Source organism: Chlamydotis macqueenii, chromosome 12, assembly GCF_036417535.1.
Source record: "Chlamydotis macqueenii isolate bChlMac1 chromosome 12, bChlMac1.mat, whole genome shotgun sequence".
In the NCBI taxonomy this organism is placed as follows: domain Eukaryota; kingdom Metazoa; phylum Chordata; class Aves; order Otidiformes; family Otididae; genus Chlamydotis; species Chlamydotis macqueenii.
The window spans coordinates 1827628-1845786 of NC_141567.1; the positions used below are offsets into that span (position 1 = coordinate 1827628).

An 18159-nucleotide genomic window follows, 5' to 3' on the forward strand; every position below is an offset into this window, starting at 1 on the left:
TGAAGGCAATTCATTTTGCTTCAGGACATTTCAAGTTCCACTTGCGAACCATTAACTTGTTACCCAGGAGGGATTCAAAGCTAAGTATTAAAAAGATAATAAAAATGCACCAGCCCTCACGGCACCCAAGAGCAGATACCTTGTAAATATGTAAAGAGAACTCTTTAAAAGTGTATATTAAGAATGTATTTTATAATCTTTTCTGCATAGCAGCAATGGCCCACCTAGTTCTCACTATAAATATCACTATAAATATGAAGGGGGGGGGAAGAGTGCTGTTAAATTTTCTTTTCAAAAATTTTAAGTGAAATTCAACACTCACTTGTAGACCGTGCCTCCATTGCCATGACCGAGGATGTCTCGATACCGTATGTCTTGTTCATTCATCTCCACAAGAAAGAAAGAAAAACAAAAGGGATGTCATGCTGTGGATGGAAATGTCAAGGAAAAGCAACTCTAGGCCATAAACAACAAGCAGTCTGGGTCATTTCAAGTTCAGCTGCAAGAACGAGAAGATCAATACAACATTTGCTGTCCAATTTATAAAAGACGATACCAAGGGACAAAGTGATGGAAAGTTTAATGACAATTTGTTTGCCTGGGTCATTTCATTAAAGTTTGATAAAAGGTGTCAAAATGGAATGATATAATATAGCTCAAGAGGGTCAGGTCACAGATACTGATAGGAAAAGGGTCTCCAGAACAGCACATCACCAAAGCCAAAGTTGGAGGTGAATGGAAGCAATCCAACAGAAAACTGTCATCTTAAGTATGGCTAGAAAAGTTTATGATTTATTCTGGAATCGGCATAATTGACATTAATTGAGCGACAGTTCTGTCAGTAGGATTCCTTTGTGGTGCTTAATTTACGTACCTTGTAACTAAAGCAAATATTCTGAAAAAATTAAGTCTTGAATTGCTATACAATAAAAATCATTTTCCTTGAAATACACAACTAATTGCTTACCTCAATCTTTCTGCTCACTGGGAGAACTCTCCAGATACGGGATATCCTCAGATATTTAAGCAGAAGCCTGATACAGGCACTGCACATTGCAAAAGCTGGAATTTGGGATCTTTCTGATATGGATTTTATGAAAGCTTATTATGCATCACCTTGTTGGATGAGCAATTCAAACGTAAAACTACTGGTCAAACTTCTCCTGTACAAATACATTTATACTGATCTTCCAGCTAAACCATTTATTAAAAAACTACAGTTTTACTGGGTTTTAACCCAGTCACTACAGACATTTTTGGAACGCACGTGCACACTTGAAATTAAATATTTTAGTAAGAGTAAATTCTGGGCTGCATGCATTTGCTATTCCAAAAAGACCTCCTCCATTGCTTGATCTTTATGAGTAATAAATGCCTGGGCAAATCCCATTTTTAAAAGATATTTTCCTAGGAATTTGTTACCAATTCATTAACTTGTTTCTATTAAGTATTTATATTTGATGGTATATGAAGTTAAACTTTTTACATGAGTTGGCATGGCTAAAGTCTGTCATTTTTATGTGTTAAAAGGCATCAAAAAAATCTGAATGATATGTCTGCTCTGCTGCCACTGATGTGATTAGAGATCACGTAAGCACATCTGAGAGCTTCAGGTCTGCTGTTTCAAGCACCATGGCGAGAGCCACGCAGAGCTTGCCATAAGCTATCTGCATTTATCCGGCTTCCAAAATGGCTTTTAAAATTCAGTGGGGACACGTGCCCTTCAGTTACTGGGCCCAGTTGAAGCATCCCCTTTCGTACGATGGCAGCGGAGATAAGAGGAACTTTGCCCCAGCTTCAACTGGAACAAGTAAGTGATGGTAACGAGCTGAAACACCCTAAAGAGTCAGCATGTCTTACCAGCAGAAAACAGAGTATTTAATTGATTTAAAACACTAAGTTTTAAAGACAGAAGTTATGAACTCCAAAATTTGTGTTCTTTCCTTTCACTACCCGAACAAAACCCATGCTTGTTTCTCACAGGCAGTACTCATCCTTTGATGCATTTCTTCCCGTGAGGTCAAAAATCTCTGAGTTCTGAGAAAATCTGAAATACCTCAAAGTAGAACCTGACGCTACATTATCACCTAGTGGTAGTTAAATCTGGGCCAGGTATCATAAGATGGTATGAAATGGCCCATTCTAGCACCAAGGTTTATGATGAAAACGAAAATTTATTTTATTACTGAAAGCTAGCTTGCTTATTGTACCAATCAGAAAATGTAAATAAGGAGGGGGGAAGACACCTCATAAGGAACAACTCACGAATGGGTTTTAAAATACGTAAAGAATCTACACTAGATCCCTAGCGCTAAACAGAACGTCTCTCAGACTGCAGTCCTCATTGATTTCAAGGACATATTGTGTTTAAGGAGTTCTGCTCCCCTAAGCTGGAGGACCTTAGCTCTGCAGTCTTTGAGGTAACAAGAAACACCTCTTCCCTATATTCCCAGCAATGCTGTTCTAAACAAAACTCTTACGAGAAATCAAATGAATGCAAAAGCTATGAACATTCTTGTATCTTTGCTTCTTGAGGGGAGGGAAAAGGACATTTTTTTTGGTAGTTACACAAGTTACAAGCAACAAATTGAGCAGAACGAGAGACGAAGTGCATTGTCTTTTCTCCTGCTTTTGCTAACTGGTAAAAGGAGAGCATTTTCCTTGCACCGTTCCCTAAAAACCAGTGACAGGAGCAGCTCCCTCCTCTGATGCTGCACCGCTCGCACCCGCTGCCAGCTCAGCACCACTTCTTGTCTCCGCACAAAGGAGCAACCAGAAACCCAGGGTGAAATGGGAAGACTCGGGTGGAGCAAGGATCTGCCAGCAACTGATAGAGAGATAAAGTGTGATTTACTGGCTCAAATAAAGATGCCAAAAACATGTGGTGATTTATTTATTTTACTGGGAAAACTAGATTCTCAATCATAAAACGATAACATAATAACAACGAACCTGACAGTAAGGACTGGAATATTAAACCCGCAAAACCAAGTTTGATTGGATGCCAATTTTAACAGAATTAATGAAAAGGCAAAACTGACTTCAATTACGGATCAGCAAACAAAACATCCCTTGCTTATACCCGCTGGTTTTGAAAGAAATCTGTGTCTATCTCTTGTAAATCATTAAAAACAAAATGCTCAATTAATCCTTATTTTACATGTAGAGGCCTGACAGAGGCGAAGTCCTATCGCCATACCTTTGCTTTACGAATCGAAGCAATATTGGTTTCAGAAAGCAGTCACACTCTCTGAGCAGACAATTGAAGAGATTTAGTAAATCCCACTTTATAGAGCAGAGACTAATCGGAAAACACAAGCCAGTCAAATGTTTCTTATGAACTGTTGACACTATATCAATGCTGAATCAATTGGTGGCATTTACTCTGAGTGACAGAAAAGAAATAAATATTTATATCACATCACCTATATCAATGAACCTAGGCAGAAAGCTATTTCTAACCTGTCAATATTTGATTATCTTGAAGAATCATGTCCCCTTCTTTTAATGATTAATATGAATTCCTTATTAAACCTAAATGGAAACTACTAGAGGAGTATCATTATGAATGCCTGAAAGCATAAACTGCCAAAAAATAACTAAAAAAAATAACCCAACCCATACTTAAGTAATGGTAAGTGTGACTTAATCCTCCAAAAGGGGGAAAGTTAAAGTTACAGCTAGAAACCTATTTCCAGTTGTGCATCTGTGACCGAATTTTGCAGAACACAATGCAGCATAACAAAAAGCATTTTCTCTCGACAGAAAGCAGTGCAATTCCTATCAGAGCATTGTGACAAAAAGGTAGTAAACTTTTCTTTTTTAATACTAGGTTTAAGTAACATTGTTTAATATCATAAGAGGTTTGGTTCCTTTATATCTTTCTAGAATTCTACTAGGCAGGAAAAATCTGTACATCTGTTGCAGGGCACACCAAACACTCATTCCGATTGCTCAGAACAGATAAAATGCCAAACTCGGTTTACGGACTCAATCACAAAAAGATGGCTTTTACTTACATTCCATAATTCTACTTCAAAAACATCAGTAATATTGGAGTAATTATCAACTTCATTTTAAAAGTTCAGAAGCATGCTGCTAGTACTTGCATAATTGTAAGTTACCCAGAGAAATACATTGCTTAGCTAGGATTTTGAAGCATAAACAAATCTACCTGGTAGGAATCTGTGAACACTGAACTAAGTCTGCACGTAAGGAACGCTGACAAGCTTAAAAACACATCTCCAAGCTGTATTCAAAGGATTCGGTGCCAAAGAGGCAAGGCTGCAGCACCGGTCTGTTCGACTCATGGTGTAGAGGGGCACTCTCATCTATTAGACCGCAATGGTACAGGTGATACTGAAGGACAAGCACGGAGACCAGCCTTTATCTTCTTGACATGCTCAACTACAACTACTTGATTCATGAAATGCCAATGAGGCTTGGAGAGGTCATTGTGTGAAGGCACTGAATACGCATCTGAGATAATTAAGATTTCAGCCTTCGAAACATGGAGGGGAAGTGAACAGCAGTTAAGAAAATCAATAAGAGTCTTTTATTTGCAGTGACACAGATGTCTCAGTCAATAGAGCCTAATAGGCAAGCTTGATCGCAACGGACAGGTGCCTGCCTCCAAGGCTATCAAAGGGTTTCACGATGACAAACGTTAAAACATATTTACGCTGCTGCTGAAGAATCCGCGATTCTTTTAAGGTAGTTTAATTTAACGGTGTATATTTAATGCCATTACGCTACTGGGAGTCTACCCAGCTCAAAATGGGCAAGAAATGGTTGCTCCGTTTGTCCAGGACATCCACTTGTCCATCACTTGCTACATTAAACTTTTCACTTCTGGGTGCCAGAATCTGAACACCTGGAGCAGGAAGAGAAAGTAACATGACAGCTTTCTACAACTTTGGGGGTTTTTTTGGTTTAATTTTTTTTTTTTCCTTTTTAGGAAGCTACAACATAAGATGATTCCAAATAGTACAGAGCAGTTCCTTGCAGGAACCTGCTAAATATTTAAGTACCTACTGCTCTAAAAAATACGAAGGTCATTCTAACTGAGCAGTTGACTTAGTTATTCAAAATTGATTAACTTTCTTCCCTGAAATTGTGGCAGCGGCGCAACATGTGTGAGGTACTTCAATCTATTTGGAGCTAAATCTGATTAGCACATTTTGAGAAATGGGAAGCAAATTGCTATGCCAATCAAAGTAAATCAGGACACATAACTCATTCTTATCATGGAGGCTTTCATGGTCCCTCCAGTTCTGTATTAAAAGAACACATTACAACTAAACAAGCAGTAAGCATCTCTCCACCTATTTGGGGTATGCCAATCACGGCAGTATTAGGCAGTAACGAGACGTGCATGTAGCCAAGACTCAATTCAGTGCACCTACCTGGCCATTTGCAAGTATTTTCTTCAGCTCTGCAGAAGACTTTTTTAAGCTGAAAAAGTAAGAGGCAATTACTTTTAACGACTGTGCCATTTCACTCTATAAAACGAAGTGAAAGCATAAGAAACAACAAGCCATCAGGTTAAGTTCGTGGTTACATATTCCGAATGGATTTATCTTTAGCAACGCTGACTGATGTTCAGAATAGCTACTCCTCAAGCTGCAGAACGCAGAAATGGAAAAGCAACAAACATTTAAGAAAAATCAATATATTTTTCACCTTTACAAACTAGCTTTTTTGGATACCTGACTCTACTACCCCTTGAGATACAAGCTATTTGTCAGTTCAAAGAAGAAAAATAAAAAAAGACACTCTCACACACCAGGTGTTTCAAAAAACAACAGGAAAAGAAGGCTTACATCTAGTTTTCAGCGCCTTATCTTGTTTTAAAGACCCTTAAGGCATTATCCCTGAGTAATTTCTATAAATCTGCAGCAGAAGGGTGTGCTGTTGATGATGCCTCACCACCTCAACTGGCAGCGGACTGCAGCACGGTGAGCAGGTGAGTACAGCTCCTGATTGAGGCGTCTGAGGGACATGCCTGAAGTGAGGGGGTGAGTCCACGCTGCCACGTGCATCCATTCTGGGTCAGCTTGCTGCTGCGGTCCCTGTGCTTTTTCAGGAGAAACTACTCCTGGGTCAGCAGGCTTATATTAGGCAAAATAACCCATATTACTTTTTTCTAGTAAGAGAACTTAAACAAACCACAACTACCAGCTTGGTGTGTTTTGTAGGTAAAACTATTAACGGCTTCAAACTTCTTCCACCCACTCACAAAATACCGCTTCACCTCCTTTCCTGACAAACTCTGCTCCTTGAACGTGCCACACAACAAACTGCCTGCGTAGCAATACATCTGCAAAACTTAATCTCTGAGATGTTCTGCTCTTATTACTGAAGTTAAAAAAAAGTACAAAATAATATATTCTTGAAAGAGATGTGCATGTGTCTTGATCACAGATCATTATTAACAAGAACAGTGAAAACGCAGATTTCATATTTGGTGGCTTTGTTCTTTAATAGGCCTCTTGTTCCCACGACTACTTTAAAGAAAAACTAAGTTTTCCAAGGAAACATAAGTTGATCTTGTCATCTTTCATGACTAACAATTTGTGAACATGAAACAAAGAGAGACTTTCAATTACTTCAAAAACAAAACTCAGTGCAGAAGGTTTCGGAAAAGGAATGGCAATTAACCGCCAAATAAGGTGACAAGAATCTTCTAGAAGCTTCATTTTCAATGCACTTTAAGAACAAGCTCAAAGTACAGGAAGTACTGAAAGCCAAAGCACAACAGCGACAGAAAGCAGCTTTATTTAGTTCAGTGGTATGAGAGATGAAGAGGAGAACTGCAGTTCATAAAGACATTCAGATTTATTTTCTTTAAAGAGTCTTGGATAGGACCCTCCCCATTGCAATACTCAGCAAATCCTCCCCAAGGACGGGGGCAAACTTTGCTGGAAGAGATTCACCCAGCTATTGGCTTCGCTTTTGTACCCCTGCAATCAGCAAAGCCACTAAATGGAGCACCAAAACTGGTTGTAGTGGTACCTGAACGGGGCTACCCACTGTAGCACACCTCCAGCACTGCTGCCAGCTACGTGGGGTGGCATCGTCCTCATCAACAGGTGACCACGTCACGCCCACCACGCAAAGACAGGGTTTGTGGGACAGTCCCACCACAGCAGCACTTTGCCGTGGCTGCCAGAACGGGTTCCGACACTTCACCGCCTGAACATGCTTAATGCAATAGGACTGTTGTCTTTGATCATGTTCATCTCTGCCAATTTCTCTTTTTTCCAAATGCTCTGAGAGAGAAAAGGGAGCAGCACGGATGCTGCTGATGCATGGATAAATGTAATATTATACGCTTATTAGAATAATAGAATAATTTAGGTTGCAAGGGACCTCCAGAGATTTCTGTTCCCACATTTCAAATACGCTCTTATATGAAGAGGATGGAGACAGATTTTTCTTATTTCCTTTTAAGAATATACAAGATTTTCTGCATTTTTTGTTTGCTTGTTTTAACATCAGTATTGAGTATAACAACTTCCTGTAACTCTTCGTGTAAAAGGAAATTTATGCTCCAGTATTTAAAAACAGATCTCTAGGAAAGAAGAGAGAAAGAGTCCTCTTCCATTTTAAGATCTTAATACAGGTTTTGAAATTAGGACTGGAATCTAAAAAAGATAAAGGAGATGGACTCCAAACTTTGCTGAAGCTGTACAAAACACAATATCTAAGCTGTTCAGATTTTTCAAGAATCTTACCCTACAACAATAAGCCTACTGAATTGAGTATCAAATTTTAAAATCAAAGAATCCTAGAATGAGATAAGCAACGAAGACTTCAACATACAGACCTTGCCATAGACAGTGATTATTAGATCAACTAAAACAAATTAGCTCACCCACAAACAGTACTTCAATGCTTTACGAAGGACAAAGCCACCTGAAATACCCAGCAAAGACTTATTTCTTTCGGCAGAAAATAACTCTCCTGAAGAACCAGCAGCACAAGTCTAACAAGATCAGTGATTCAAGGTAATTTAGTCTTCCTCACTCCACTCCTGCCTGCCCAGTAGTCATACTGGAAAAGTTATCAACATCAAGCTTATCGTGGGTAACTACTGCACACAAGGTTCCATTTTGTTTTAATAAAAGAAAAGAAAACAAAACATACGCTCCTATTCTTGACTCTTACCTATTGCTTGGAAGGGAATCCGAGACTGCCGAACTGCTATTATTAGCAGCCCCTGCTCGCGTATTTACCTGCAGGCAGGGAAAGAATCTTTATCAGTCGTTTGTGTTCAGAGGACACTATTCTAATTAACCTGTAATTTGCCATGAATTTCTCATTTCACTACGAAGGTTAATTAGCTTGTTGCTAGGCATGCCGATGGTTGGGGTCTTGCCTGTATGTAGGTTAGCAGGCTATATACTTCATGGGCCACGATACACTATCTTTACATCTTAAACACCTAGTTAAATAATACAGAAAAAGAGATTATATGTCCACCATTTATTTTCATTTTAAAAACTAAACAGTCATGTAATATATTCTGCATTTCAAAATGACTACAGAGACAATGAGCATACCTGAGAGAAGCAAACAACCTAAAATAATTCAACTGCAGTGCCTCTCACACTCAGACAAATTACTGAAATCAAATTAATATGGTAGGGTTTTTTAAACTCTTTGAAGTAGTAACAGACATTAGTTGATAAACTGAACATTAAAATTTAGGAATCTTATTAACAGAGGTCAAAAACAAAAAGAAAGGCAATTCCATTTTTAATGAATCTGTATATATATAGACAGTGCAGCCAACACCCAGCAATGAATCCTTCTCCTATCCTTACAAAAAAAAAAAAAAAAAATTAAAAAAAAATCTGCTTGTCAGAGCTCAAGAAAGTGCAGTTTTATTTGACATTTCAATAAGTGGAACACAGCATTACAAATCCATCTAACTTTACTGAAACAATTATTGAAATTCGTACCTTCAGGCCATGTATGTTCCGTTTCCCAGGAGGCTTGCAGGCTGAAACAGTAATTGACTAAATTGTAGAACACATCAGGGCCATTTACAAATTTGCTCAAAATGAATCTTTTAAAAAAGAAATGAGGGTGACACCAAAATTAGCAGAGAGAAATGATTGAAAAGTGCCTCACAAGACCCAGAGTGGGAATTACGAACCAGGATTTTTAACTTGCAGGAGTGAGCATTTATAAATGCTAAGAGCTTTCTGACACCATGTAATATAAATTCTAATTTCTGCTTAGAACGCATCAAAATCAAGAGAACGGTTGGCTTAAATGATCAGATTCTTTTCGCAATTCAAATTAAAATCAATATCTTGTGTCACTATATTTTCACACGCTGTATTTTTTTCCTGGCATTTAACAGAAATATTTGCAAGGTGTATTTTAAAGGAACCAGCCGCCACGCATCACGAATGAGTCATATTGTCAAACGCAGACAGCTTGTCTTAAGTGTGGAAAAAACACGTCGGGGGCAACAGCAGCGAGTCTCAAGAAACCAAATACTGGGTAAATGCAATACAAAATGCCACATTTTGGACACAGACGTACAAACGTGGCACCTTATTACGATGTCTAGGTTTACAGAAGGACACGCTGCTTGAGGAGAAAGTATTTTCCTGAAGTCTCTCGAACTCTATACTGCCTTGTTCTTCCGTTCGGTGGATGTGCTTCTGTCAAATGTTAAAGCCACAAAGGCTTCTAGCTACACGTCACCGACAGCTCCCATTTTAAAACCCCAGTGCCCTACAAACGGTGTGTTAAAGGGCCTGTCACTTTTGATTGATTGTCTGAGTAGGGAGGAATTTGATTTTTTTCTCTCTCTGATGCACATGCATTTCACTTCAATTTTTGACAGCAGGAAACAGAACTATTTATTAGTCAAAAGGACACAGATGATAGTTATTAAACACATCAGTTAGGGCCAGGCCATGTGTCTTTAAATGAAGTTGCAAGTTACCAAGTGCATCTCAAAGAAGAAAAATATTATGATACTGTGGGCACAAAAAACCACAATAAACTATTCTAACATACACATAAGCATATTATATTTCTCCCAATAGATTAAAACCAACATTTTGAACAAGATATTAAAAGAATAATATTTTTAATTAAATATATTTGAGCGGTGTATTCACCTTGGGTTCCACAGCTGGGACACGTCCAGCACGGACAGGACGACATGCGTGCGTGTGCGCACACGCACTCTTGTTTATGTGTATGCATACAGAGGTTTATTTTCCAACACAAAAAAAGAACTCTGGCTCTTACTACCTAGACAGCAACAAAGCATTTTCTAATTTAAAAAGAGACAAAATATCATTTTTTCACCTTAAAGACCTTTAAATTATCAAATGAATACAGCAGAGCCAAGGTAACACAGGATGGCACACAGAATTTGCTGCTGGCAGGCTTTATGGAAGATGCAAATTTTTGGAAGCTGACTGGAGACAGCAACTGGGAGGCTTCCTCAGAAGTGAAAGAGGCATAAAGGGAAAAGAACTCAAAGGAAGATTGGGCTTGCGAAGAAAGCTCTTAAAAAGGGAGAACCTTAGAAGACAGACAGAAAAGCTTGCAAGTTACTGGAGTGGCTTTAAGCTGCAGTACATAGAGGCCAAAAGGGCATGAAAGAAAAATGCTTGTGCTAACAAAATTTGGGATGTTCATCAGAGAGGCAGAACTAAAACTTTAAATGGGAGAAGAAAAAAAAAAATGCAGGAAAGCACATTTTGTTCAATATTGCAGAAAAGCAGCAGCAGAACTTGGAGGCGGTCTGGGTATGAAGGGAGAGCAGGGTAGCTTTAAAACAGTAACCTAGAAAGAGGAAGAATAGATGCTTTCAGAAGGTGATTTGGAAAGATGAAACAGCAACTCAGCTCTGAAGCAATTTAGAGCAAGTGGCCACGCACAAGGAAACACCCAGCAGACCCATGCGTAGTTGAGCCAACGGTGAAAATGTGGAGACAATACACGAGGATCACATCCTCCGCAGCACGGAGAGGAACCCTGAATCCGCACAGAGAAGGCTATCTTTAGACACAAAGCAAACAGAAAAGGAGCCAGCAGCAGGAATCCACTTGGCTGGTTCTTCAGGAATGACCAAAAAGGAGAATCTAGAAGAAGGTTAGGCCTGGTTTGTAACCACAAAACGTCCCTTTAAACACTCGGCCACACCAGCTACTGAGCACCTCCTCCCACAGCTTACTTGAACTGTTTGCTCGACGGGACAGTTATCTGACTCCTTTGCGTTTCCAAGGGTTGCCCAGCTACTTGGATCATCCAATGCATCCGTTTCTCCAAGCTACATGGAAGCCTAGCACTTTATTTCTCGCCAGTGGTGGTCAGTGGTTTTAGACAGAGGCTCTGTCAGTAATGAGACGGCCTCCTACAGAAAGGGACAGCTCAGGAGGAAGGCTGAGACCCTCACCTCTCAGCCTGGGAAGAGGCAAGGGGCGTAACACAGCTTCCCCCATCAGGGCTGTCCTGCCGGCTGCTCTGGAGTCCTGCAGCTCCAATATCTTGGAGTCCTCCCTCTCAATCAGATCCCACTAGCCTGAGCTATTTAAAAAAAAAAATTTTTTTAAAAATCTCTGTATTCCCCTTGAATTCAAGTCTGTCTTCCATAGGAGCGTACTAACTACCAGGAAACCCAGCCTCCTTTTGAGACCTGATTAGCATGTGTTTGAGAAGGCTGTTGGTTAATTGCCCAATTCAAACTTCAGAGAGTTGTAAGTAATGGAAGTCTAGAATGTTTAATTGGGAAACTCACAGTATGATTATTTGTATAATATCAGTTAAGTGAGAAGAGTTTAATTTTTAATTATTTCAATTAATTTATTGCTGGGAGATTTACTTGGAGAATTTAAACCTTATCTCTTTCATCAATTAAAAACCAGAGATTCAAAGACAGGATAGCGAGGGCATCTGAATGAATCAGCGGAATTACGTAATGCATTAGTCCTTTTTAACCATTATTTGAGTTCACAGAGCACGGCGCATTCCCAAAAACCTAACTAGCTGCCTACGGATTTGTGTTCAGGATGTAGATGACCTATTTTTTAATTGCCTCAGCCTACATAATTGACTACATCTTTCCCTGTTCAGGAGAACTACTAAAGTGCTCGTCATCGTTTTGATACCGCTGCTAAGTGCCCAAATCTCAAATAAAATGTGTTACGGATAGAGCTTCTGTGACAGACAGGTTCCCATTTTCAAAATGAACGACAGCCACATTCCCCAAGTCTGTTAGACTGATTAATGACATCAGAAGATTTTAACAAAGCCCAATTTTCATAAGTATCCAAAACTTAAGTTATTCATCTGCTTTGGTATGAATACATGCAGAACCACCACCAAGTTTTTAAAATGTGTACTACGCAAACTGAATCTTGTTAGTCTAATTTACTCCCGTAAATTAGCTATTTTATATGCAATAAATGTAGTTTTCTCTACACTCTCCACAATAATGAATTCTTCTATTCAAATTAAGAGGTAAACATCACGTTATGCGCATTTAAACCTCCCGAAAACATAACTGTTGATGAAACAGTTTACTGATATCATCGTTGTTGATTAGAATTTGTTAAGCATTACCTCTTGGATATATCTGTAGCGGCTCTATTAACTGTCCATTTACTTGCTGTTCCATTACAGTGGAGTAATACTGCAAAGAGATTAAAGAAAGAAATGACTCAGTAATGTATGAACAGGAGTAAGAGCACTTATGGATTGTTTAATTCAACGTATTTTTATTCCTTTTTTTTTTAAATTGCCATAGTACATATCAGCCTTTAGATTGCTTTCTTACCATTTGCAACATTCACACAACAAAGCGGCACGGAGGAGCGTAAGTAAGTGGCCGCGATGCCCGGCACAGCTCCGACTCCAGCCCAGGGATCTGGTTTTGGCTCAGCTAAGCAAGTTTCAGGCCCACCTGAAACCTGGGAATGCTTCAGAAGAGCGAGCAAACGCAACATTTACAGCAAACACAGCAGTTGCCGCACCTGGAGAAGCCAGGAAAACTGGTCAAATGCGGAAACAAAGAAACACTGTAAATATAGTAAAAAAACCCTGCAATTAGGAAAACTCAAAGGGAGAAAATATTCTGGAGACTATCCAAGGATCTGCAGTGCTGAAGCACAGTCAGGGCAGTTGGAGCCATACCCCGGGTAAGCGGAAATGTCGTCCGTTCCCTTAGCACACAAACGGAATGCACGGGAGGGGATGCAAAACCGCGTTACTAGGGAGCCGCTGCAGCCACAGCGAGACCTGGGGCTCCACAGGGACTGCCAGGAGCCATCCGCGGGGGGAAGTTCATGGAGAAAGAAAGGCTGAGAAGGAGCAAAAGGGTATCTGAGAGCGCCCAGACGAGGAAGACAGAAAATATCTGGTGCGGGATGAGGAGTCCTGAGAAGCAGTATGAGGATGAAGAGTGCCATTAAATTAAGAAATAAACAATGGGATTATATAAATCAAAGATCTTTATTAGCCTTTCATAATTGACCTTCACTCCTGAGCAGGGGTGAACACTCACCAGACGGGACATTTAACATTACCACCAGACAATCCTGGGGCAGGAGGCAGACCCTGCTATGAGTTTCCTGTCTGTAACCCACACATCCCTCATCACAACGTGCTAAATATTGAAAGCACATCACAAAGCACGTTTCTTCTATGATCGCCGAACATCTTTGAAGCAAACACGCTGGCTGTTGGCCAGATCTTCATGGCATAAATCAGTGTAGCTCCAGTGACTTTCATGCTAATTCTCACCAGCCGAGTGTGGTCTAAGACTCCAGCATGTCACTGTTACCAGTGTTCTGTGATACTATTACTCAAACTGGCAAGCATGGATGTCAACACAAAAAAAAATTCCAAGTCTCTATGGAATCAAACACATGTACTTCGCTCACACCAACGGTTTCCCATAGCGCAAGCATTTTTCACTTACGCAACTTAAAAGAAACAAAAGTTCATTAACTACCTAACGTTACAAAACGTCTTTTTTGCTCTTGCGATGGGATTAAACAAACGAACTATAGTAAGCAAATGTTAGATGGACATCAAAGTCAATTTATATGATGAAGTTTTTCAATGCTTCTGTTTTTCACGTTCATGTCAAGAAATGGGAACAAATTTCCTTTTTGTGAAAAAACTGCTATGGAGAAAGCAGCTGAGGGCTGAAGGATCCATCCAGTCCCACCTCCTGTGTGTACACGAGGCACAATGCCTGCTGCTGAAAGCACTTCCCTCACTAAAATCTCACCACAAGATTTTTGAGGGGGTCATCTCATTCATACCAGTGTACAAACATATAAATCTACCTCTTAAAAAAATGCGTAACACATGCTTTCGCTGTGCTGATACAGAGCAAAGCTATTCGTTGAAAATGATCAAGAGATGTTGCAGGAGTCAGGACTACCCCACAGACCTGTTTTGTATCGGGGTGGGGGGGGTCATGAAAAACATGCCAAATCCCCCGCCACGTCCCCACACCCCTTCACCAAAACGTGTCACCAGTACCTAATGGTTATGGAGCAGTGAAAGAATCTCCTGCTCCACTGGGCGCCAAAATTGCTTAAGAAAAACAAACTTTTTAATTACCATTTTACTAGTGGCATTCTATGACCTGACGACACACACACAAGGTATAAGCATACATCACATACTCTCCAGAATATTATACTAAAATAAGCATACATGAGAGTGTTTCCCACAAAAAAAAAAAAAAAAAAAAAAAAAAAAAAAAAAAAAGAGAGAGAGAGAAAAACACGGCCCTCTCCATTACTCAAACAGTGATGACAAGTAAATGAAATATCAATCATGTAAGCTGTCAACCTTTTGGGACAGCAATAACTGTTAACAAGTAGTCTGGAAAAATTGTCTGAAAATGACTTGTCCCCCACACACGAGCATTTGAGGTTTCCATGGAAAATTAAGATGCCAGTGGCTATTTGGAACATTGTTCAGGTATTCTTTTTAATGGAAAATTTGCCAGTTATTGATCCAGAGCATGTAGCCCTTGCTTTCAGAAAGCTGCAAGCAACTTTCCAATCAGTGGCTGTCAAAAAAATTACTGCCTTTTTATACCGATACAAGACAACAGCTAAAGTGCAACTCCACTGCCACTCAACGTCTGTCTTTAATTAACTGGAATACACAACAGAAAAGTTATTTACCATTCCGCAATATTTGCACAGGCATAACACAAAGTATTTCTGCACACATGATTCCAGAACTGCCTGAAATCACTTACTGTCAAGTTCAGAAACCAAAAAACCTGAAGATAAGAGGTCGTGCACGAATCAAAATATCTTCCCTAATTACAACGTCATACCTGCATGGAAGAGATCTGTATTCTCAGGGAATTATTTTTTTTGTTCTTAAACTGAAAGAAAATCCTTCACGTTGGTTTTGGAGAATACTAGCAGAACTGAGGCAAACTGCACCATTTCAAAATTCCTAGAAATATTTTATCAGCCATTCAATCCTCCAAGTATTTGTTCCAGGCCTCAACATACTTAAAAATGAGTATTTTTCTTCCCCAGTATATTCCTCAAGATTACAGTAGATGAATTCTTTTTCTTGTACGCTAAGAACATTTGTTTTCTTATAAACACATTCCAAAATGACACCTATAAGATGTTAGAAAGTTAAATCATCAATGCAACACAAATACAACACCAGTTTAAAACTGAAGGGAAAATTTTCAGAGAAGAAAAGCTGCTGAAGCAGAAATAAGTCATTTACAGACATCCCATAATTTTTAAGGGAAAGCAGAGAGTTGAGCAATCATAACTCTAATGTACTGAAACTTTAACAGTAAGCTTGGAAGCAGAGCAAAAAGATGACCTTACCAAGGCATGGTTAATCTAAAGGCTGTGCCAGGAAAACTCAAGTTTTCTATTTTAACAGCAAAAATGACAGACATTTTATAAGGAAAATTGAGAAACAAAACAAATTCCAGTGAGGAAGCATCAACAGTGATCTGGTTGTATGAAACAAACCAAAAACAAACAAACACAACAAACTAAACAAGCACAAAACCTCCTCGACTGCAGCAAGATTTTTCTTCCTTCCTTTCACACAACTGTCTTACACTCTTTAATATCAAACTTGTCATACAATGGTTTCACCTCCTCTGGGAAGAAACCCGCACAGGAGAGGGGCTTACTTCATAAATCCCTGGAGTTTCACAGGGATCAATCGCCAGCATCTGGAACCTGCACTTCTTTCACCCTAGGATTAAGTCACAGGCAATGACTAAGGTCTCTCTCAACCAGGGTCCAAGACATTTCCAGTCAACGAACGCCCCCCCCAGCCTTCGCAAGGGGAGAACGCCGGGGTGCAGAAATACTACAGCCTCTGTAGATATCAAAAGGATCAGAATTTCACTGAAGCCTAGAAAAGACGAGCCCCCTTCACAAGAAACACTGACCGTTGGATGTCTTTATGCGCTAAGTTCACAACAATGAACTACATCGTCTGCCAAATGCTAGAGAACACGTGCCCAAGAGCGACCCGTTCATCAGAGATGTGGGCACTACGTAGGTGACAGAAGTATGTCCCTGCTCTGCTTCCTCTGCAACGGGAAACTGGCGAGGAGGAGTAAACCCAGTCAAACCATTAAGTCCCACCAAAAGCACCTACAACCAGTACTAAACAGGGCTTGTTCCTGGTAAGTTCCGAGTTAAGGCATTAGCACGGTGAGACGTGCACTTCGTAAGTGGATAAAACATCCACTTGTTATTGTCTTGCTTATCAATTTCATTTGAAAGGAAATGTAAAATTATTTTTTTTCACTTACTTATTGAAACAAAATGATTTGCATATAGCTTCAGTGTATGTTTCATGTTGCATATGTAACTGCACACTTTATTTCTGTAGACAGATCTGATATTTAGAGGTATCTAGATAAAGGTTTTACACACACCTATGTATATAAAAGCACACACAGACACACATATATCTCACAGTAAAAACCAGAAAATACGTCTTTAAATCTTCCACGAATATTGAGCCTGCAGCTACAATGAAACTCTTCTGTGAGGAGGGGTGAAACAGTCTCCAGATGAAAGTAGATTTTGAAAAATTTTTAGAGCCCAGGGGTTCATTTTTAATGAGCCGTTACTTTAAGTACTGCATAAAAAATACAAGAAATTGATAGTCCATTTAGCCTGCACTATACCTAATGCAAAAGTCATTAAGATGCATTATTCTTAATGTTCATGATATGATCAGTAAGTGTACAAGTCTTTTTTTTTTTTTTAAAGTCAAGCATGTCCATATATCTCATGCGATATGGTTTTTTAACACCTACATTTAACACAGGACTATTGTACTGTGAACACTGCAGCTTATAATAGCACTTTGATACAAGCAAGAAAGACACAAATAGAAACTGAAAAACATGGAAAATAGCAGCATTTGTTATACTATACCTACATAGGACAGCATGGCTTTCATTTCTTCATCGCTTCTAACAGTAATCCGATCACCATCCTCATCTTCGTCTAACAAAGAAATGTATTATATTCATGAGCAATGGAAGAAGAATATTTACAATTTTAATATGTAATGTTTTCACCTGGGCTTTTAGAAGCAAATAGAAATATAAGGAGTGTATAAGCCAACGGCACAGACAACCATGTACCTTGAAATAATAATGTATAATGACCCCAAACATTAATTAACAAAGACTACAACTACATTGTAAGAAGAGGGCACAAACAAAGTGCTCAAAACTTTGCCCTCAACAGCTCTTTTACTGCCAGAACCTCTCCAGAGCAGAGCACCTTATACTCACCGTAATACCCTCCACTGAAACCCATCAAGTTATTATTTTGACATGGCAAACAAAGCAAAGTTCCTCAGTGTGCTTCGATCCTCCTAGATGGAGTTAAATTTTGGCAGTTTCCTTTACCAGAAGTTAATTACTACAGTTAAAAAAATAAATAAATAAATATTTAAATGGTTTCTCCCCCATGAAAAGCTTCTGGTCTTACTGCCAACCCTACCTCAACGCACCTGCCCTACGTCAAGTCTCTCCCACCCCTGAAAGACATCCATGGGCATCTCTGCTTCTTCATGACGCAATGCTGACTTCAAAGCTTACAAGCGGCCATAAATCCAGTGTTTATACAGAGAGATTTG

General features: G+C 39.4%; 1 protein-coding gene across 2 annotated transcripts in view; it reads right to left on the minus strand.

Annotated features, from left to right (window-relative positions):
- Nucleotides 1-18159, minus strand: part of MAP2K5 (mitogen-activated protein kinase kinase 5) — a 129032-nt gene that overhangs the window by 100579 nt on the left and 10294 nt on the right. For both annotated transcript variants that reach the window (XM_086757542.1, XM_086757541.1), the window contains exons 3-8: nucleotides 17452-17519; nucleotides 12601-12670; nucleotides 8967-9007; nucleotides 8170-8237; nucleotides 5406-5454; nucleotides 323-387 (exon numbers count right to left, since the gene is read on the minus strand). In XM_086757542.1, the coding sequence (XP_086613668.1) occupies nucleotides 323-387; nucleotides 5406-5454; nucleotides 8170-8237; nucleotides 8967-9007; nucleotides 12601-12670; nucleotides 17452-17519 (361 nt within the window). The remainder of the gene's footprint in view (nucleotides 1-322; nucleotides 388-5405; nucleotides 5455-8169; nucleotides 8238-8966; nucleotides 9008-12600; nucleotides 12671-17451; nucleotides 17520-18159) is intronic.